Genomic DNA, 21308 nt, shown 5'->3' with positions numbered 1-21308 from the left:
CTTGATGTTTTAACTGTGCTTTATTTTTTTAAATTTATTTTTTTAATTAAATATTCTTCCTAAAGTGATACGGTTTAGAAGTTGGTCAGAAAGGTCTGGAATGCATGTGTGTGTGTGTCTGTGCACCTTTACCAGGCAGAGTATCTTGCGTTCTGAGTTTTTGTGTCTTGTTGGGGAGGGATGTTGGTCAGGGTCTTGGTGTCCTTCATTGAGGAGCCAGAGGTGAGGGAAGTGGGGTTTTCCTCCGCGTGTTCCGACTGCAGCACTGGTGCTTCGTAGGGGAAGAGCGAACTGCTGAGTTGTCTTCATTCTCTTCCCTTTTATGATAGAATATTCTCTTTCCAGTGTTTACATTTAAACTCTGGATCCTCGAGCCATTGGCGGAACGCACTGAAGCACTAACAGGAGCCGGTGCGTTTCTGAGCGGCTGGCGGGAGGCCTGCGCTGCGGAGGCTGAGGTCTGCGTTCTCCACGGCGGAGGGGTAAGGCGGGGCCGCGCTTTACTCAGCAGTGACCCAGACAGCGTGGCCTTCAAGCACGGGGTTCCCGAGTGATAGGACCTCAGCGTCCCCTCTGGTCGTGGACAGGAGGGAGCGCCTAGTAAGGACTGTGGTGGTAGCGGCTCCCATGTTTTGCTGTGACGTTAAAAACTGTTTCTCAGCTGCCCACCCTCTTTTTGGTGGGACTGGAACATCTGAGTCTAAGGTAGAGGGAGGATGATCGTGGGGCGCAGGTGTGGAACTCAGACTCTCGCCCTTCTGTCACCCTTGTTTGAACTGTTGCGTTGGTAGGTCCTGCAGAACTCTGAACTGCTGTATTGAATGTAATGATTTCTGATCACTGGGCAAGAGCCACTGAAGGTTTCTTGAGAAAAATACCAGGATGAAAGAATGCTAGTTTATGTTCTCTGTAGTAAAGTGGTGACAACTCCGGGGCCTCAGAAAGCAGTCAGTCCCAGTGTGCCTTACGCTGGGGCATCAGCACTGCCCCCAGAAAGCTTCTAGGTGGAAAAGCCACATCTGCTGGCCATCTGCTTCCCAGAGGCTTATCCTCCGCTCGCCTGGTGTGTCCTGGGGGGACAGGAACCGCAGCCCCAGTTCATTTCCCATAGAAATTCATTTCCTCAGTCTCTTGCTGATTCCTGCTAATGTAAAAGCTGTGCCTGTTCCTTGCCTTTTCCCTGAAGGCTTGACATGAGGACAAATGTCATACCCGTAGAATTTTTAAATTATTTTAAGAGATGTTTTATAGAAATGAAAGGTATTGTAGGTCAGATTTTTTCCCCTCTTCTCTTAATTACTTATGTCTGTTTACACAAACTTTCCTTACCAAGAATTTGACGTGGTCATTTCATCCAGAGGGGCTGTCTGATCACTTTGTAGAAACAGCTTCTAGCCTCTGGACCAGTTCCATGCAGGCAGTATCTCATGTCAAGTCTCAGCAACACACCTGATGCCAGGAGAATGTGTCCTCTTCCCCAGAGGACCAGGATCTGCCCTCGGTGGAGCCCCCCTGTTCTCCACTCCCCGCAAGGGTCGGCTGTGAGCTGGGCTTGAGTTCAGGGAGCGTCTCTTTTCCTTTCCCTAAACAAGGGTGGTCATTATCGTCTCAGCAGAGGGGCTGAGCGGTCACAACACGCCAGGGGCTGTCGGAGGGCCTCCCTCGTCACGCTTCCCCTTCGCACCCCCTTGGGGTCACTACTGTCCCAAAGGCGTCTGGCATCTGTGCGGCAGGTGACAGAGTTTCTGACTCAGGTCTAAGGCTTCCCCGGCGTCTCCCATCCTTGTAACCTGCAGAGGTACTGGCAGGTACCCTGTCCCGTGTGGGGCAGCCCGTGCCCCGGGGAGGCCGCGGTTGGGCAGGTGCTGAGCCAGCTCCGTGGGACGGCGTGCGGGAGCCAAGGTTTCGTCAGTCTGTCCCGGCTGCTCACCGCACCAGGGGCCTCTCCCAACATGGACCTGGCGCCTGGCGGTTCCAGACCCGCCCCACTGGACTAGTGTCTCCTTGGCTTCCTCGGGTGGTGTGGGGACAGGTGCCCGTCTGTGCCCCCCGGGGTGCAGGGGGCGCCCACTCGGACACAGGCACGTCCTGGGAGCTGACGCTGGGAGCGCGACCTAATCGGGAAGTCAGTTGCTGAAGTGTTGATCCGCGTCTCCCCTTTCTTTGCACAAGGCAATTATTCCACCGTCCAGGAATCCAAACCAGCCCGTGTCTACACCGCAAGCGCTGCTGCAGCCCCGGGGGCTGTTCCCCAGGCGTCCGCAGGGCCGCCAGTCCCGCCGCCCCTCGTGGCCGCGCCGCACCCTCCCGCGAGCTATTTAGAGCAAGTGTCGGCCTCCTTCCCCGGGGAGAGCCAGAAGGTGGGCCCCTCCCCATTGAGTCTGGACGACGATTTCTGGCGAAAGAACAGTACTAAGCGGCTTGGTTCTTGGTCAGCACTGAAGGAAAAGACAATTTATTATTTTTCTAGACCTGTGTTTTTCTCGCTGTCACAGTTGTTCATTTCCTTCTTCGGGTTCAAAGTGCCTCTACCTCACTTGTTCCTTGGCTGAGGTCTGTGTGCTATGGATTCTGATGCTATCATCCCTCCGAAGTCCTGTGGTGAAACGGTCACCGTGGTAACACCCTCTTCCTGTGTGAGGCCCCCTGCTCTCCCGCACAGCTGGTTTGTGGGTTTTGCCGGCTCCGCTCCCCTTCATCATTGGCCTCCTGTGCTTGCTGGGGGACAGCGGCAAAGCGCAACCCTGTGAACGGTGCTGTCGCAGGCAGCGCTGGGAGCAGACACCAGAGGGTGTAATAACGGGAGCCTGGAAGACACTGACGACTCGTCTTTCTGTTCACACAGTAACCCCTGCCTCGACTCGGGAGGACTGCTTCCAGACCATCAGCCTTGTCATCTGAAGACGTACCTGTGTGGTTTGACCGCAGGTTCTGAAAACACGCTAGCAACCCCCAAAGGCCCGCTCGCACAGCTGGTGAACTTGCTGGGGGATAAAAGCGGCTCCGGGGCTGCGACCCCAAGAAGCAGCCCAGCAGCCAGTGCTGGCTCCTGAGGAGCCAGTCTGAGTCCACCAGACGGGCCTCGGGGCTTTCGGCGACGCCGAGCCTCTGTTGTTCTCTTAACCATCACTTAATTCAGGTAATTAAAAAGCAGGATGAAACGTTCTCTTAATTAAAAACATCTCAATTCTGTCCACGAGGGTTGTGATGTAAAATGCACCAATTTCCAGGATGTACCCGAGTCCCGGTGGCCAGGATGTGCTCAAGGCTGGAATCTCTGTGTGACGCTGGCTTGGGGAGAAGAGCGGGTTATCTTGCTTTATGACCAAGGAAGTATATCTGACTTGGTCTGGGAAAACTGACACCAAAACTTGTATAAACTGCATTAAAACGGTGGCTTACTGTATTAATGTAAGCAAAACAGTGGCAGGTAAAGATGCTGTGACAAATTATTTATTTACATATTTACTGCACCACATGGCACGTGGGATCTTAGTTCCCCAACCAGGGATCAAACCCGTGGCCCCTGCAGTGGAAGCGCGGACTCTTAACCACTGGACCGCCAGGGAGGTCCCTGAAAAATTTAAAGTATTGTAAGAGATAGTCTGGGATTATTTGGTGCTTTAGAGCTCCTTTCTCTTCCATTAGTTTATAGCGTTGACTACTTGAGTTCAAATTGCTCCTGGGCCTGGAAGAAAGTGTCTCCCTGCTGAGACACATTGTACTGACTGATCCCTGTGTCTGTGTTCGTGTGTGATTCACCCTGTTTCCACGGTGACATGAACCCTTTAAATCTGGAAGATTGTTGCCCGCAAACCCCAAAAAAAAAAAAAAAAAAAAAAAAAAAAAAACAAAAACGGTGGCTTACTGTATTAATGTAAGCAAAACAGTGGCAGGTAAAGATGCTGTGACAAATTATTTATTTACATATTTACTGCACCACATGGCACGTGGGATCTTAGTTCCCCAACCAGGGATCAAACCCGTGGCCCCTGCAGTGGAAGCGCGGACTCTTAACCACTGGACCGCCAGGGAGGTCCCTGAAAAATTTAAAGTATTGTAAGAGATAGTCTGGGATTATTTGGTGCTTTAGAGCTCCTTTCTCTTCCATTAGTTTATAGCGTTGACTACTTGAGTTCAAATTGCTCCTGGGCCTGGAAGAAAGTGTCTCCCTGCTGAGACACATTGTACTGACTGATCCCTGTGTCTGTGTTCGTGTGTGATTCACCCTGTTTCCACGGTGACATGAACCCTTTAAATCTGGAAGATTGTTTCCAGAGGTGCAGCCACGCCTACTTGCTTTTAGGACTAGCAGCATTCTGCAGGTGTCAGCCTGAGACCCAGCCCAGGGGTGCTGTGTTCGATGCTGAACCATGGAGTCATTTTTCTTTTCTGGTAAGTTTAAACTCAGGGAACAGGGAAGTGGTTTCGGTAACAACGTATTTATCAGTACTTAATTACTCGTGTTCATGTCCTTCCCCAGAGCATCATGGTCACAGTAACAAGAGCGTTTCTGTTAACTGGTGATGTGAGATCTGAACCCTACCCACCATCGCACTTGGACGCAGACCAATCCTAGGAAACGCTTAGCGCTGGGAACAGACCGGGCTGTGTTGCTTCTAACAGTAAGTGCTCTGGTTTACTCTGGTGCTAAGTGATTGCGTTTTGTTATTGTATTCTTTTGTTTTTTCAAATTTTATTGGACTATAGTTTTTTGTTTAAATTTTATTTTGGGCTGCATCGGGTCTTAGTTGCCCCGCGGCATGTGGGATCTTAGTTCCCCGACCAGGGATCGAACCTGCGTCCCCTGCACTGGAAGGCAGATTCTTAACCACTGGACCACCAGGGAAGTCCCTGTTATTACTGTGTACTGACTGTGTGTCTAGAAAAGGGAGAGCCACCACAACTGCTGAATTCTTAAGTCTAACTGTTCTTTCATCTTGTATGCCTAGACACCTGTTCTCTCCATAAGCAGCTTCATAGGTGCAGATGAGCTGGGGGCATGGCTGGAAGATGAAAGTGTAAGAGTCTTCACAGACATTCCCCACAGGACGGATGCAGTAGCTTCTCCAGTAGCTTACAATTTTTATCAAAACCTTGACTTCTTGGAAAGAGAAAAGGGTGCATTTAGTTACATGATTTTGGAAACTGGTTGACATAGGCCTTGAAATCACCTCCACGTCTTTTAACTGCCTGTGGTTCCTGACTCAAGTAAAAGGAAATCATGGTGAAAAAGTCAAAACACATTTTGAAGTCTGATTTTCCTGTTAAACGTTTTAAGTCCAGAACCTCTTGTGCTGCTTGGTTTTTAAACAGGAAGACTGAGTGTGCCTGAGCCAGCGGGGCCGGGGTCACCCTGAGCCGGGACAGAGCCACGATGCTGAGCAGGTTCATGGGCCCTTGCTGCTGCCAGCTGGCCAGAAACCGGTCACCCACAGTGGGCCTGCGGGGCGCCGTGGGAGCCGTCGGGCTGGTATGGGCCACTGACTGATTCTGGACCCGGTGCCCTACATCAACGGCAAGTTCAAGAAGGACGATTAATTAAACCCATCCCCTTGGACCCCTCCGGTATCTGGTGGTGCTGCCTTCTTCCATCTGCATCTGGAATGGCCCAGGCTCTTGGGATGGACCTCGAGGAAATACACGGTGAGAGTTAGATTTCCTGTGTTGGTGGAAATAGCTTTGGTGTGTGAACACACACGGCATTAAACCTCTCTGTGAAACCAAAAAAAAAAAAAGACAGACAGACTGCACTTCCTTACTATGAAGGTGTCCCTGTCTTGAGGGGAGTTTCTCACTTGTAAGAGGCCCACGCGCTCCCTCTCCACTCCCTGGTCCCCCACACTCGGCACTGCCTGCGGTGACACCACCTCCACCAAGGGTGTGGTTTTTTTTTGTTGTTGTTGTTTTTTTTTTTGTTTTTTTTTTGCTGCGCTGCACGGTATGTAGGATCTTAGTTCTCTGACCAGGGATCAAACCTGCACCCCCTGCAGTGGAAGCACGGAGTCTTAACCACTGGACTGCCAGGAAAGTCCCAAGTGGGTTTTTTTAAAAAACAAAGAAACATTAAGTGTGTTCTTTTTCTTCTGCTTTTTATTTGTCAATCTGCTTTTATTTTGTTCTTTTTTTCTTTTTTGGCTGCAGCTTGTGGGATCTTAGTTCCCCGACCAGGGATCAGACCTGGTCCCTACAGTGGAAGCACAGAGGAGTCCTAACCACTGGACCACCAAGGAACTCACGATCTGCTTTTAGATCTGATTTTCAGGCGGGGACCTTTCCAGCAGACATTAGGTAAAGGCACAGTGTGTGGATGGATGTAGATGATGTGAAACATTCACACATGTACGTGAAGAAATTCCTAAATGGTCCCTGGCTTTAAAATGGTGAGAGATACACAGCTGTCATCTCGTGCCTGTCTTCTCTGAACATGTTTAAGTGGCCGAGGCTCCATCTCTGTGGAGACAGCTACACTGCTGTCACCATCTCAAGTTGTAAACAGTCATGCTTTTGCTGAGTCGTCCCTTCAGTCCATCTCCTGGAGCAAGAAAGGACAACAGCCAGGATTAGCGAGCCTCCCTCCTAAGCCAGGCCCCTGGACCTGAGCCTCTAGGGCCACGGTCAGCAGAAGTGCAGCTGGGGCTTTGCGCGCGCACACGCACGCACACACACACACACCCCTTTCACCAAGTCACTTATGGTGCCCAGAGGCATCTCAGTGGGTGCAAGGACTGGACCAAGGTTCTGTTTCAGCCCCACAGTGTCTGTCTGGAAGCTGTTAACAGAGGCTTATCTCCTTCCAACAACAGCTCAGCTTGGTTTCACAACGAGTTGGGGTTTGTGTTCTCCCTCCGGTTTTTATTTTTAAAAGCCCGTATAACTGAAGGCCACGCAGAGAGAATGCTTTTAAGGCTCATCAACTACATATTAAGAGGGTCAGATGCCTGAGCAATGCTCCCGACACATAAAACCCCAAAATTTACAGATAAGATAGATACATCCACTTTCCCTTCCAGGTGGTCTATGAAACTGAAGCACCAGACTTTCTAGTATCCTGGGTGGAGGACAGATGTGTACAGTTTTTACCCCCTTTTGACCGCTCACCCTCCTTGGTAAGTATGTGTTTTAATTTAAATTATACTCATTTTTGTGACAAGGTGAGGCTGACAGCAGACTGGGGAAGCCCCAGCGTGGGCCCCTCCGGCCCTCTCTCTCCCGCCCGCCCCCCAGCAGCTCTCACAAGCCTGTGAAGGGTGCACAGTCGGCCTCCGCTGCCCTGTGACAGCAGCTCCTCTCAGAAACAACCGGACTCCCAGACGCAGAAGCAAGCCTTTCCTCCTGAACAGGAAGGGCCGTGACCACCTTCCCTGGGGTCTGTCCCCAGCAGGCAGCCCTGCAGTGAGGGTCCCAGAGCTCAGAGGGGGCCGGGGTGGGGAGAGGTGGACACCCAGGGGGGTTAAGAGCCCGGGAGCTGCCACCGCTGGCTCTTACGTTTTGGACTAAGTTCCTCACGTAGGCGAGAAGGTTCTGGTTGATGAAGGTCACTGTGGTGTGAAAGACATCTTGGAGCAAAGCTGGCGAGTGGTCGGCCACCTTTTTGGCCACAAGCATGGTCAGCAGGAGCAGGGTCTTCTCACGGTCCACGTCCGCGGGGCAGAGCTGCACGAGTTGTTCCAGCGCCGCCGCCAGGCACCGCCTCCGCTCCTGCACGGGCGGGGAGGCGGGAAGGGCTGTGAACAGCTGAGGGGGCCGGGGAAGGAGGCAAAGCCAGGGGCAGGCGAGGCACGCCCCCCACACACCCCGCAGCGGGTCCTCGTCTCCTGCTTGAAGGCACCTGCGGTCAAGGTCAGTCACCGCCCAGGGGTCTGGCCCCAGTACAGGGGAGCAGGGAGGGGGATGGGGACCTCCTGCCCGGAGAGGCCTCATGGACCGCCAGACAGGAAAGGACCTTCCACGCGCGCGCCAACACGTGGCAGCAAGAACGGCACCAGCAGCCTGCGTCTGATCCACGCTGGCCGGCGAAGCTCAGAGGGAGGCTCCCTGACAGACGGGCCTTCCCGGAGGCAGGAGGCTCGGCCGGCTGGGCCCAGCCCGAGGCCGTTTCTCGGTCGCGGGGGCCCCGTGGCCTCAGCCGTCAGAGGAATGGAACGTGTTTCAGGAAGAGTCACATCCGTTTTGTTAATCTTTGGGGGGCCCCGTCCCCAAACTCTTGAGTTTGACTTCAGGTTTTCAAGTGTCAAGTGACTTTTTTCCGAGAGACAGTTCGCCAGGCTGACTCTCTCTCCAGCAGTCACAAGCTGAGCCACCTCCCTGGACACTGGTCGGTCTGCCAGGAGGCAGAGGACAAGCCCCGTGGGTGTTCTCACTCACCTCCTCCGACAGGCTCGTGTTCCTGAACTGCGCGGCCAGGCCAGCCACCAGCCCCGGGCGGATGCTGCACTCCATCCTGTCCCCAATCTGGGCGAGCTGCCTGGCGATGTCCCGGACCACTTCCTCCTGAGTCTCAGAGTCTAATGTGCAATTGAGGGGGGGTTCAGATGACGCCCTGCTCACACCCCACTCCCGCTCCACCCGCTCCAGGAAAGGGGTGGGTCCTGCATCCACAGCCCAGTGAGGACGGTGTGAACACGGGACCAGGCGCAGGGACCAGGCAGGAGAAGGACCTGTGATGCCGGGGTAGCCACAACCCGGGCTCGAAGCCCAGCGTCCAACGGCTGTCGGCAGAGGAAGCGGTCAGGACAGAGGCTCCGCGGCCTCTAGTCCTGGACTCTGCCTTTTCTCCCCCACCCCCCGCCACCCCTCCTCAGATGCCACGCTCTTCCTTCCTGGACACCATCTGAGCCCCTCCCTAGAACAGAAGCTTCCAGGGGCTCTGGGGTTCCCAGCTGTGGGCTGACTCCCGGGTACGCAGCTGGGGACCCGGGGCACTGAGTGACCAGCCCCCTCGCTGCTTCTCCCCACACAGCACAGAAAGTGTACTCGCCCCACCTCCAGCCCCCCTCTGCCAGTCACACAGGTGGAAGGTGTGCGGCAGCCAGCCCTGCGTTGAGAGAGTTGTTGGCATCGTTTTTCCAACAGCATTTGCTCACTCTGTGTCTGTGTGTCACACTTTGGTAATTCTCGCAATATTTCAAACTTTTTCATTATTATATATTTGTATGGTGACCAGTGACGTCACCGCTTCAACGCGCTGCAGGCTCAGAGGATGGTTAGCATGTAGCAATGAAGAAGTACTTTTAATTAAGGCACGAACGCTGTTAAGACAGCGCTATTGCACACTGAACACACCTCCGTGTAGTGTACACGTAACGTCTACACGTGTTGGGAAACCAGAGGGTCCAAGTGCTGTGCCTTGTGGTCTGGACCCCGACCAGCAACCTCGCCTAGCTGCCCACACACTCGTCCCTCGGGGTCTGGGTGGGCGCCGGCCCAGGACCCCCGCGGGCACCAAACTCCAGGGGGCCGGCGTCCCTCACGTGATCACCTCCACCTAATACAACGCCAGCGCACAGCAAATTCAAGTTTTGCTCTGGGGAACTTTCCGGAACTTTTTCCCCCAAGTATTTCCAACCTGTGGTTGGTGGAATCTGCCGGCAGTGCCTGCACAGCCCTGCGCCTGTGGAGTTCCACGGGCCCGGCTGCAGCCCTGACCTCACTGAGACGTGTCTGTGTGACCCCAACACGAGCCCTCCTCGCCCCGAAACCTCCCACTACCCGCCCACCTCTGCTCGGGGACAGGTCACCACTCACCCTGCCGAGACCTCCTCTCCTCGACCTGGGTCGACAGCCCGGCCACGCTCGACCCCGTGGCCCCCTTCGCCGCCCAGCCCGTGTGCTTGTCCTGACCCGCCTCCTACACAGCCCCCGACGGCCCCGCTCTCCCACCTCCTCCTGTCCAGCCGAGCGAACAAATCCACTGCCAAGTGGCAGCCAGGCCTGTTCTGCCCGTTGCTTCCACACCTCCTCAGGCTCCTGACCACACACCGCTTCCTACCTGAGCGCCCACCCTGCCCTGTGCGTCCAGTGAGGCTCCACAGTCTGAGGGGGGCTTGGTGCAGACGGGGGCCACCAGGGCAGCAGGCCTGACAGCAGAGCTACTCCTACCGGCCTAAGGCAACCCTGGCTGGTGGGGACTCCCTGCCGCGCCACCGGCCACCTGAATTAAGACAGCTGGGGGCCCAGAGGCCGGATCAGCCGCGGGAGGGCAGTGACACACACACCCACACACACCCCACACCCCAGGCGGCAGACTCCAGCCCAGGCCTCCCGGGTGCGTCAGGAACACCTGGGAGCCTCCCCTCCGAAGCACAGGCTGGTTCAGGAACCCGGCAGAATTCCTCAGGGCGCTCCACGGTGTGCTGGGCCTGGCCCACCTCCAGAGGGGCTCCCAGCCGTCAGCTCCCAGCGGCCTCCGTGGAGGCAGCACTGGTGGCAAAAGCTGAGGACAGGACGCACACCTGGAATCTGCCACACATGGAGGATGGCCCGGCCCAAGAAAAGAGCCCCAGGTCCCCGCTGCCCTGGTGACCGTGCAGATCGTCACGGCCATAACGTACACAGGAGTAAAGCGTGGGCGCTGCACAGATGCAAAGAATCCTCAGGAGTCCGGGTAGGTTTCAACTGACTGGACTCGGCGAGGCCTGCTCTGCTGGACACGGGGTGGACCCGAGCCCGAAGGCTCCACAGCCCGGATCTGGGCCGCGCAGGCTGGCCCGGCACCTACCTGTCTCTGCCGCCCCCTCATCACGGAAGTGGCTGCACCAGTTGCCATCCGTCTGCAGCTCATCGTCGTGGGCCACGCGCATGGCCAGCTTGTGGCCCAGCACCTCCAGCTCTTGGTGGCAACGGGAGTGCGGGTAGCTCTGGAGGAAGCCGAACACCAGCAGGCTTGTGGTGCGCTCATCCTGGGGGCTGGTGCCATTGCTGACCTGAGAGGAGAGTCCTGTGGGAACGTGGCCCCGGGCCGGGCAGCCGGGCCCAGGATGACCTCCCCGGCCCAGGGCCTGGACACCCTCCCAGTGGGCAGGGGCCAGTCCGCAGGGCCACGTACAGATGCCGAAAAGCTCCGATCCTGCAGAAGGTGACCCATCTGCCGGCGGCCAGCTGGTGCGCCCCGGGGAGGGCCGTCAGGCACGTATGTGTCTAGGTGCCATCCTGGCTCAGCACGCCCGCGCCGGGCCCCGTGTATCTTTTACCAACCAGAGCCCACGCTCCCTGGGAGCGCATCCAGCAGTTAGCCGCTCATCCTCTTCCATCATGTCCTTTGTGGGTCCAGGAGGGTGTTGTGCAAAAGCAGATGTTCAATACAGCCCGGGCAGTAGTGACCACAGGCAACACCTGCCTCTGGGCAGGCCTGGCTGACCTCAGGTAGATAAGCCCCTGGCCGAGCCCACGAGCAGCACTGGGGGAACCAGGAGGGCCGCTGCACGTGCCAACAAGAAGGCAAGTGCAGAGCAGGGCCAGGGGTGCTCAGGTCACCCCCAGACCTGGGATGAGAGGGCATCGTGAGAGGCTAGGATGCCGAGACCGCCCAGATCAACACACGCAAAACACACGGCCTGGGCTGGGAGAAGTCACGGGGAGAAAACGAAGGTGCAGGTAAAATTTACTTCTAAGTCCATAATGTTTTTCATTAGAAAATATTAGAAAAATATTCTGATTAGGAAAATCAGAAAACTTTGAGAGGGCAGTTTTTAGAGGACAAATTGTTTTCAACAAAATGCATAAAATAAGGTGCTTATGTATTGCTAGTCAGCCTTTACTTCTCCAGAATTACTCCTAAAGGGGGAAAATGTATGTAAAAGCTCTACTCTACTAAATCTTTACAGTGAGGCCAGTGGCACAAGGCAGCTGAGAAACTCAAGAACGTGCTTCATCTCTACCCCAAGAGACGTCCTGGTCAGGAGAGAAGAGGGGCTTAGGCAGGGCTGCGGTTGAACCGTGTCCCCCAGAGACAGGCCCAGGTGCTGACCGCCAGGACCTGAGAGCAGGACCTTATTTGGAAATGGGGTCTTTGCAGATGTCACGTTAAGGCCAGGTCATCCTGGATCGGGGCCCTAATCCCATGACCCATGTCTTTACAAGAGAAAGGGGCAGACTTACAGACACACACAGGGATGCCAGTGCAGACGGAGACTGGAGCTGGAGAGGCCAGAGCAGACTCCTCAGAGCCTCCGGAGGAACCAACCCTGCAACACCCTGATATCAGACTTGTGGCCTCCAGGCACTTCAGGAAAATACCCAGCTGGTGGGGTTTCCCTGCCACAGCCCCAGGGAACTAAACCAGGCCATCTTTTTCAAGAGGTTAGTAAACAGGGTCCAAAGTCTGGGTGTGTGGCAGCGGTTGCCACAAGCTACGCCAGGTCAGGTATCAAACCCAGGTGCAGGGACCTCTGCCTTTCACCCCAAAACACAAAGAACAGAAGTGGCCGGGCGAGAAGGACAGCATCCCGTGTTAGAGGGCTTAGGCACCGGAGCCAAGTGTTTAGTGCCATCCGGCTGGGAAGCGTGGGGACAGACCCTGTTCTGAGCATGTCAAGAACAGGCTGGCCTGGACTCCCAAACAGGCAGCTGGCCCAGAAGACCAACAGCATTTAACACCAAGAACAAGCAAGGCTGGTGACAAGCCAAGGACGAGTGATAAGAGCTGCAATGGATGTCTCAGAAGGTGGAAGATTTGATAGTGGTTTATCCTTTTAGGTCACAGGAAAAAGTATGGTAAGAGATATGATCAAGACTTAGGAAATCTTGCCGGACATAATACAGATTTCATCTATAGGAGGCAAAAATAACTCATGCTATAAAATCAGTTCCAGTGCAGAGAAAACGATGGAAAGCTGTCCAATGTGTGTGATAAACTAGACTAATCCTGGTGTCCAAACCTGGAGAAAACAGCACCAAACAAACAGTAAAAACAAAACAAAACAAAAAATCAATCTCATTTTTTCTGCGTATCAAAAAAAAAAAAAAAAAAGAATGCTACAGTATAGATGAACAGCACCATACAAACAGTAAAAAAAAAAAACCAAACCGAGCCATCATGCTCAGTGATATAAGCCAGACACAGGAGGACATGCACTGCTCCACCCCTCTCATCTGTGTGGTCCCTGAAGCATCAAATGCACAGAGAAAAGGGGGCGGTGGTGGCACAGCGACGCGAGTGGTCTTAATGCCACTGAGCCAGACACTTAAAAAAGGTTAAAATGGGGACTTCCCTGGTGGCACGGTGGTTAAGAATCTGCCTGCCAATGCTGGGGACACGGGTTCGAGCCCTGGTCTGGGAAGATCCCACATGCCGTGGAGCAGCTAAGCCCGCGAGCCACTACTACTGAAGCCCGCGCGCCTAGAGCCCGTGCTCCACAAGAGAAGCCTGCGCACTGCAACGAGAAGCCCACACACCGCAACGAAGACCCAGCACAGCCAATCAATCAATCAATAAAAGGTTAAAACGGTAGATTTTACTGTAATTAAAAAAAAAAACCTGGAAACAAAATCAAAGGGAAAAGTCAGAAAATCTATAGCAGGGTGAAATTTCTGACGGGGGAAGAGGAAGCTGCTGGATGTCTCACCCTGAACCTGACTGTGGGGCACGCCTGTGTCTCGGTTTTCTCAGCGTGAAGGAAAGAAAGGGGAAAGCAAAGCCCTGGGAGTGTGTCTGCCCTTTCCCACTGAAGTCGTCAGGACAAGCGGCACCTGGGCAGCTCCCGAAACCTCTTCTGCTCAAGTAGCTGACGTTTCTCCTGAGCTGCTAAGCTGGGAAGCACACGGCTCCCAGGCTTGCCGAGGGATGTTTGAGAAGCGCACACCGAGCCCCCAGGCGCTGTCTGCTCAGAGATGCAGAAACTGGGCCAAGCTCGTGAACCACCTAGTAAGTCCTCAGCCCCGCAGCCGCCCCCATGGGGCTGGTGGGGACACGGAGGGCCCGGGGCTGGGCGCCCGAAGATGCCACACTGCCTGGCAAAGACAGGAAGGAGGTGAAGAAGAGCTTCTGCTGGGCCAGGCGCGACTTTCTCTTTTAAACTCGCTCAAAGCACAAGGCGCCATTTAGGCCCCATCCTGCTGAGGCAGGGGACCGGCCCACGCGACCTCGGCCACGCTATAGCTCTGAGCCGGTCCTGCACAGAAGCAGGCGGAAGTGGTGAGGGGACGAGGGGGTTATCCGCCCTGTGCTCCCGGGAGCTGGGACCCGAGGCTCCGCCGCCCACACCCCCAGGACCACCACCCATCTGACCTTCGAGTCCATGGCCCAGGCAGTGTCGTGGGCTCCACAGCTCACAGGGGTGCGGGTCCGCAGCCTGGAAGAGGACACACACAGGGTGGGTGCAGGGCCCCGTGGGGACACCCCTCCAGGACCCCCAGGGAAAAAGAGGGAGCCCTGCTGCCCTCGCCCACCCACCTCAGCCCAGCCCCCAGCCCGAGCTCACTGGTCAGGCAGACAGGGCCGTCTGCTCCCGAACCCTCTCCAAGTCAATACAGTACTTGGAGCGCCAGGCTCCCTCCACGAAGAACACCTGGACGTTAACAGGGACCTGCTGTGTCATTACCACGGCCCCGTCACCGCTCTCCCCACCGACCCTCCCCAGCTGCAGCTCCAGAGCACCGAGGGGGTGAGAAAACGAGGCGCGCCTGGGCCCACGGCCACGTGGCTGCAAGGGCTGGTGAGATCAGTCTTGCACAGAAAGATGTGTATAAAGAAAGAGAAAGAATGTGTATTTGACAGTCACACAAAAGATCCAGGCTTCCAGATGGCATATAAATCCACACTAAATAACCCGGCAGGCATAAACAACTGAGCAGACAAAAAGCCCATCGGAGACTGAGTTTAAAAAGATTATGCCTCCAACATGAAAAGTATAAAAGCATGAGAGCTGTGTGCGTCGTAGAGACGTCCAAACAGACCGGAAATGTTTCTGCAGAGCAGTCTCAACAGAATAATCCCGCGTTGAAATGTCTGCACCAGTGAATGTGTGTTTACACACAGTATTAGCCTAAACCCAATGAATCGGTCCTCTTGTAGGGCAGTAACAGTCAAATTTGGAACTTCCATACGGTTCCTGAATACACAGGGGGTAAAAAGAGAACAACCAGCTCCTCTCCAGGGAGAAAGGGCAAGGCTTCCCCCCCAGGAGCGCGGGCGGGGGCCTTGGGGGCCTTGATCCCCGGGACCCAGGCCACCCACCGGGAGTGGGATGAGCCCACCCTGGGGCCGGGCAGGCTGCAAAGGACGCAGGTGAGCGTGGAGGGACAGACAGGAAGCAGCAGGATGCTGGCCCGAGGGCCTCCAGCGCAGGAGGCAGAGCTGCAGGGCAGCGTGCCACAGAGCAGGCCCCTGGGGGAAGGGCCGCAGAAGCCAACCCACGTCCACAGTCACAGCCTCGGCCTCCACCGCGCCCTCTCAGGAACGAGCTTCCGAAAACCGGGGAGGCCGCCATCAAGGGGTAACTCACATAAAATCTGCCTTCTGCCCGGACCCGCCCTCCCCACTGTCCCCGCGGCCCTGATCCACGTCCACATCGCCGGCACTGTGCTCATTTCCCGCCCCAACAGATACTTCCACAAAATGTTTTAATGCCTTTACATAAGTGACCCTTGAACAACACGGGGGTCAGCGGGCGTAGAATTTAGTTGTATCGCGATCTGCATTCTCCAGTTCAACCAACAACAGCCCGTGGGGCATTTAGTAGTGAAAAACATCCCCACAGAAGGGGGGCCCATGCAGTTCAAACCCTTGTTTTTCGAAGGTCACCTGTGCATATATGTCTTCATAGCTCTCCCTCTGTATGTAAGGATATAGAATGAGAGCAGAGCACCGATGCTGACCCAGACGGGATGGATCCACAGGAGAAAGTGCCTCTGCAGAACGGCTGGGCCCCGGTGTTTTCCTCAGAAAGACAGTGGGTTTGGAGAAGGTGGATTTCCTTTTTTTCCTTCTGAAATGAACACTTACTAAAGATTTTATGTAACTGATTATTTAATGGGGGAAACAAAGATGTTAAAACCACTCAGCACCCAGGCAGCCCCGGCAGAGCACCTGTATTTCTATGGACACGTCACCTGCATCAGCATCCGTTTTCTGCAACTTACAGGGGCGTAAAATAGCTCAAAGACAAGAAAACCAGAAACGGTGAGCTGGCCAGTATATCCAGGTTTTTTGCCTATTTCAAAGTCTTTCACAGATTTCCTGACAGTCTCCGGAGTGGTAATGATCTCAAAGATTATTCTTTGACACACACAAACAGGGCGGGTCTCACAAGAATGCTAATTAACCAGCCAGGCCTCCTAGGTTTCTTTTGCAAATTTAGATTAAACAACTACTAATGCCACAAGATCAGCTTCTGTCTGAAATTCTCACCAGGAAGCTCAGGCTGGACTCTGCTACCCCGAGGGCAGGCAGGGGCGCCAGGCCAAGCGCCTCTGTGGCCCCTCTAAATGTGTGCGGAGAAAAGGAAGCCCAGCCAGGGGAACGGGGGCCACGGATCCAGACACTTGCAAGTGGCAGAGACTCAAATGCAGGCAGGGGGTGGGAAGCTTTGCAGAGGAGGCCGCGGGGGAAGCAGGGGGCCCGCTGGCCGTGGCTCCCTGTGCGATGGCGTCCTCTGTGTCGCCCCACATCGGGGAAGCTGTCAGGTATCAATCGAGTCCTGAAGTTATTTTTAGCTCCCTGGACTGTCCCAGAGAGCACTCTGACTTGGCCTCCCAGGCTGGGGGTGCTGGGGGAAGGGGCTGGGCAGGCTGCTCTGCCATCGCCCACTCGTATATTCAGTCCCGGCCTCTCGTACTCGGGTCCCCGCTTATCTCAGATTCCCTGGCCTGCAGGAAGCGACCTTCCCACCACGGAGGGCGGGGACCCCAGGGCCAGACTGGCTTTCCTGGGGGGCTCTGTAGCCTTCACTCCCTAAAGGCAGCTCAGTTCTGTGACAAGTGGCCTGTCACAGTCAATCACACAAGCATCATTCAGAAATAGGACGTTCTGAGGAAGGCTCTCAAGTTGTCCAATTATATTACATCCTGGTAAAAAGAACAAAGGACAGTAGGTAGTTTCTCACAAACTTATACACAGAATTACCGTTTGTTCTAGTAACTCTGCTTCCGGGTACGTGCACACCTATCCTCCTGGCTGCGTCACTCACAACAGCACAGGTGGTGACAACGCAACATCCACTGATGGGTGAGTGGATGGACGCAGTGTGTCCATCACGCGGTGAGTCTCGTTCAGCCTCAGAAGGAGATTCTGGCACCTGCTGCACAGGGAGGAGCTTGAGGACACTGAGCCGAGTGACATGAGCCAGACGCACAAGGGCAGCTGCTTCGTGAGTCCACTTCTCTGCCGGAAAGTGGACTGTTGGCCCAGGGCGGGGGCCGGGGCGGCAAGATGAGAGGGTCCTGGAGAGGACGGGGGTGGTGGCACCTCAGTGCGGGGGACATTGGGAAGTGGTTACGGTGGAAAATTTTGTGTATGTTTTACCACACACACAACAGAGAAGGAAATTCTGGCATCTGCGACCATGTGGAGGAACCCTGAGGGTGTTACACCGAACAAAACAAGCCAGACGCGGAAGGACACACTCCGTCTTGCCCCACTTACATGAGAAATTTTGCCTGTTTTCTAGAGAATTATTAATTCCTATTGATGCCACTGAGCTGTACACTTAAACTGATTAAAACGGTAAAATTTTACATCTATTTTACCACAATAAAAAAAGTTTGAAAGAAAAAACGCCCCCCAGAGTCGTCTTTTTGAACCTATGCAAATAGCTGTACCATCACACAAAATGAGGAAACTTAGCAAGAATTCTGTCAGGAAGAACTAGATGTCATTTCCGTCTACCAAGTTTTTATGGGTTACAGACCGTTGAAGAAAGAGAAACTTTCGTGTGTCTGGAAAACAGAACTGGAAACGTCAGCAATATTCCGAGCAAACCACCAGTTTCCCACCTTGGTCTGTGGGTCCCAGCAGCTGCGCCCACGCCGTCTGCATCCAGAGGAGCCTGGAAACCCTGACCTGCACCCTGGATGAAGCTCTGAGTTGCTGAAGCCAGGAGAACACAAAAGCCTGTTTTGTTTCACTAGTTCAAAGTACCTGGTACCAGTCCTTCTTTGCTGAGGACACACACGAAAAGCCCCAAGTCATGCCCAGAGGGCACAGGCTGCCGGGGGTGACTCACGTGTTTCTCTCACCGACAACATGAGAACGGAAGGGGGTCAGATTCTCTTTTGGGGTACAGTACGTAACAAACGTGATCAGTGTTTCCCCTGAGAATAAAGGCGTCCCCATATAGCACACAGCTTCTGAAACATTTAAACGAGTAACGGTTTCCTGTAAACATAACCAAAGCAGCCTCACAACAGTAACACTTCAAACAAATCTGATTAATTGTATAATCGCTCTCTTTATAAGGTGAACGGCCTTTGGGATTCTCCAGGGGCACTCTGGGAAGTCTCAATAATAGCTTTAGGTATAAAAGATAATCCTGAAAACATTTTTTTTTTTCTAAATTCAGGGTCCGACCTTTGGAAGCTCTGTCAGAGTCCACCTGGGCACTTAAGATGGGGTCATGGATGCCTGAGAACCAGGACATGGTTATCAATGAACGAAACTAAGAAAACCTTAAGCTCCTCATAAGTGATCAACCTTTGTTCTTTGTGGGGCTGTTTTTCCCCTTAAAACATAAAGCATCAAAGTTATTGTTTTGGGGACTTCCCTGGCGCTCCAGTGGTTAGGACGCTGCGCTTCCACTGCAGGGGGCGTGGGTTTGATCCCTGGTCGGGGAATGTGGGAAATGTGGCGAGCATTGCCCTCTGAGGAGTGCGCCATTAAGACCCTCCTAAGCCTCAGGGCCCGATTGTACTCTCCTTGGTATGCATCCTGGACTTTATGGTCATGAACGTAAAAAAGGAGATGGCCTTTGGCCAGATCGCTCCAGGGACCTGCTCAGATACTGAGAGTCCCTGGTTGTTCCCTAAAGCTAGGAAAAGCAACCCTGGAGGGGAAGTTGGTGCCTTTGTGGAACAAGCGATAAACCCGCTCCCCAGAGCCAGTCCAGTCCGCCGGCGGCGAGCAGCAGGATGAGCAGCAGGATGTTCGATGTTCGCGGCGCCGCGCCCCGGGCGCTGAGACCGAGCCCCTCGAGACAGTGGCATTCCTCTCTTTTAGGGCACAATGACTGTGCAAAGTCCCTGCAGATATGGTGGCGACTGAGCCGAGATAAAAGACCAGTTCTACAGAACAATGCTTATACAAAGTTTCTGCTTTAGGGCGCCATGTCTGTTAAGAGTCCCTGCTTTAGGGGTGTATATATATGACTATGCTTTGTTATTAAACTTGCTTTGCAACCATCAGTTGTTTGTGCCCTTCTGATCCCATACCTTGGTGCTTTCCGTTCCCTACCCCCTCTCGTCGATTGTTGCTGCACTTTGAGGACCCGCCGCGGCTGGCGGCAGGTGGCGCCCGAACAGGGACCTGACGAGAGGGACATCTGAATCTCGGTAGGTGAATCCCCGGAGTTAAGAGTGAAAGTGTGGCCACATAGTAAAATTGATAGTAACTCGGGGCAATAGTCAGAAGTAAAAGAATATGGGACAAAAAGGATCTAAGGAGCGACAATTGTTCGCTCAAGTTTTACTTTCGATGTTAAAAGCTCGCGGCACTACTGTGACCGCTTCTCAAGTTTCTGATTTTCTACAACATGTTTATGAAGTCTCTCCTTGGTTTCCAGAAGGGGGCTCTGTGGATGCCGCTATATGGAAGAGGGTTGGAGAGGATCTAAAAAGGCATTACGATAAAAATGGACCGGGTGGGGTACCCGTTATTACGTTTAGTAACTTGTGTGATATTTCCCCTCCGGTCCCGTCTGCTCCCCCCTTGATGGCTAAAATGGCTCTTGAAACCTCCTCTGATGAGGACGTCTCTTTCGATTTGGCTGATGCGGAAGCTAAATATGAAGCTGAAAAATACCCCGATGAACATATTCTGGCTCAGGTGGAACAGTCTGTTAAAAATTTAACTTTATCTTCCTCTGCTCCTTTAAAACTGAGCCCCTTACAGAAGCCTGTTTGAGGGGCATTATCTAGGCGCGAGGATCCCTTATTTTGTTGCCCTGTGGTCGAACGGCCGGATCCCCAGAATCCCCAACAAAATCTTCGAGAGTATCAGCCCTTATCTTTTAAGATACTTAAGGACTTGAAATCTGCCAGTGCCCAGTACGGGCCCATTGCACCATTTACTCTAACTATGCTTGACACCATTGCTGCTGAAGCATTGCCCCCCGCTGACTGGAAGTCGATAGCTCGTGCTTGTTTGAGTGGAGGGGATTATTTGCTGTGGAAGTAGATTATTATGAAAAGGCTGCCGAGCAGGCTGCTCGCAACGGGGCTCATAATTTGCCAGTTACTTATGAAACGTTAGTAGGTGAAGGACAATATCTTGCATTACAGGATCAGTTAGCTTTTCCTTTTGTAGCCTATGCCCAAATTAATCACATTGCTCTTATAGCCTGGAAAAAGCTTCCCGCTTCTAGTCGAACGGAAGATCTTTCTAAGATACGTCCGGGGGCTGATGAACCTTATGCTGATTTTGTTGATAGACTACTACAAGCTGTTAGTCTTATTATTGCCGATGGCCCATCTGGTACAATTATAGTGAAACAATTAGCTTATGAGAATGCAAACAGCACTTGTCAACCAGCTATTCGTCCTTGGAAGAAAAAAGGAACTTTGGAAGACTACATTAGAGTTGGTGCTGATATTGGCCCATCATATTTACAGGGAGCTGCCATTGCTGCCGCTCTCACTAAAGCTGGATTTGGTCCCCAAACTAAAAAGGCGCAAACATGCTTTAAATGCGGCAAGCCAGGTCATTTTGCCCGAGTATGCCGCCAGGCTATATCAGAACCTGGAGCGGTGAAACCAGAAAATAATAATAACCCAACTAAACCTATGGGAATTTGCCCTCGATGTCAACGAGGCCGACACTGGGCGAAGGAATGTAGATCCCAAACCCATAGAGATGGGACTCCTTTGTCAGGAAACTTCCTTCGGGGCCAGCCTCGGCCCCAACAAACAATAGGGGCAATGTCAGTAATACCCCCACAATCGGTTCAGAAGAATTCAATGACGGGACCAACAATAAATTCCCCATCTCTGCCTTACAGCGGGCTACAGCAGGGAGTGCCGGATTGGACCTCTGTGCCTCCTCCGACCTCTTATTAACCCCTGATATGGGACCCCAAATAATAAATACAGGAGTATTTATTAGGGCCCCTTCCTAAGGGAACAGCTGGCATTATACTAGGGAGAAGCAGCATAACCCTAAA

The 21308-nt window shown here is 53.6% G+C and overlaps 2 protein-coding genes and 1 pseudogene across 13 annotated transcripts in view; 2 read left to right on the top strand and 1 right to left on the bottom strand.

Annotated features, from left to right (window-relative positions):
• Positions 1-21308, bottom strand: part of BID (BH3 interacting domain death agonist) — a 52807-nt gene that overhangs the window by 13711 nt on the left and 17788 nt on the right. For 4 of the 7 annotated variants that reach the window (XM_055085397.1, XM_028490824.2, XM_028490826.2 and 1 more), the window contains exons 2-5: positions 14228-14291; positions 10721-10925; positions 8368-8507; positions 7489-7701 (exon numbers count right to left, since the gene is read on the bottom strand). In XM_055085397.1, the coding sequence (XP_054941372.1) occupies positions 7489-7701; positions 8368-8507; positions 10721-10925; positions 14228-14291 (622 nt within the window). Of the gene's footprint in view, positions 1-6287; positions 6536-7488; positions 7702-8367; positions 8508-10720; positions 10926-12099; positions 12186-14227; positions 14292-21308 lie in introns of those variants that run through there. The other 3 variants (XM_055085396.1, XM_028490822.2, XM_028490825.2) reach the window with 2 other exon arrangements.
• Positions 3858-5541, top strand: LOC102987165 (cytochrome b-c1 complex subunit 10-like; annotated as a pseudogene).
• Positions 6185-21308, top strand: part of LOC114486455 (uncharacterized) — an 18162-nt gene continuing 3038 nt past the window's right edge. For 3 of the 6 annotated variants that reach the window (XR_008617622.1, XR_008617621.1, XR_008617623.1), the window contains exon 1: positions 14304-19482. Coding sequence is in view for 2 of the 6 variants with exons in the window: in XM_055085399.1 (XP_054941374.1) it covers positions 19571-19975 (405 nt within the window). In the remaining 4 variants the exon portion in view is untranslated. Of the gene's footprint in view, positions 6292-7013; positions 7110-14303; positions 19976-21308 lie in introns of those variants that run through there. The other 3 variants (XM_055085399.1, XM_055085398.1, XR_003680199.2) reach the window with 3 other exon arrangements.

Source organism: Physeter macrocephalus, chromosome 6 (genome assembly GCF_002837175.3).
Source record: "Physeter macrocephalus isolate SW-GA chromosome 6, ASM283717v5, whole genome shotgun sequence".
Classification (NCBI taxonomy): domain Eukaryota; kingdom Metazoa; phylum Chordata; class Mammalia; order Artiodactyla; family Physeteridae; genus Physeter; species Physeter macrocephalus.
This window is presented reverse-complemented; position numbering and strand designations above follow the sequence as displayed.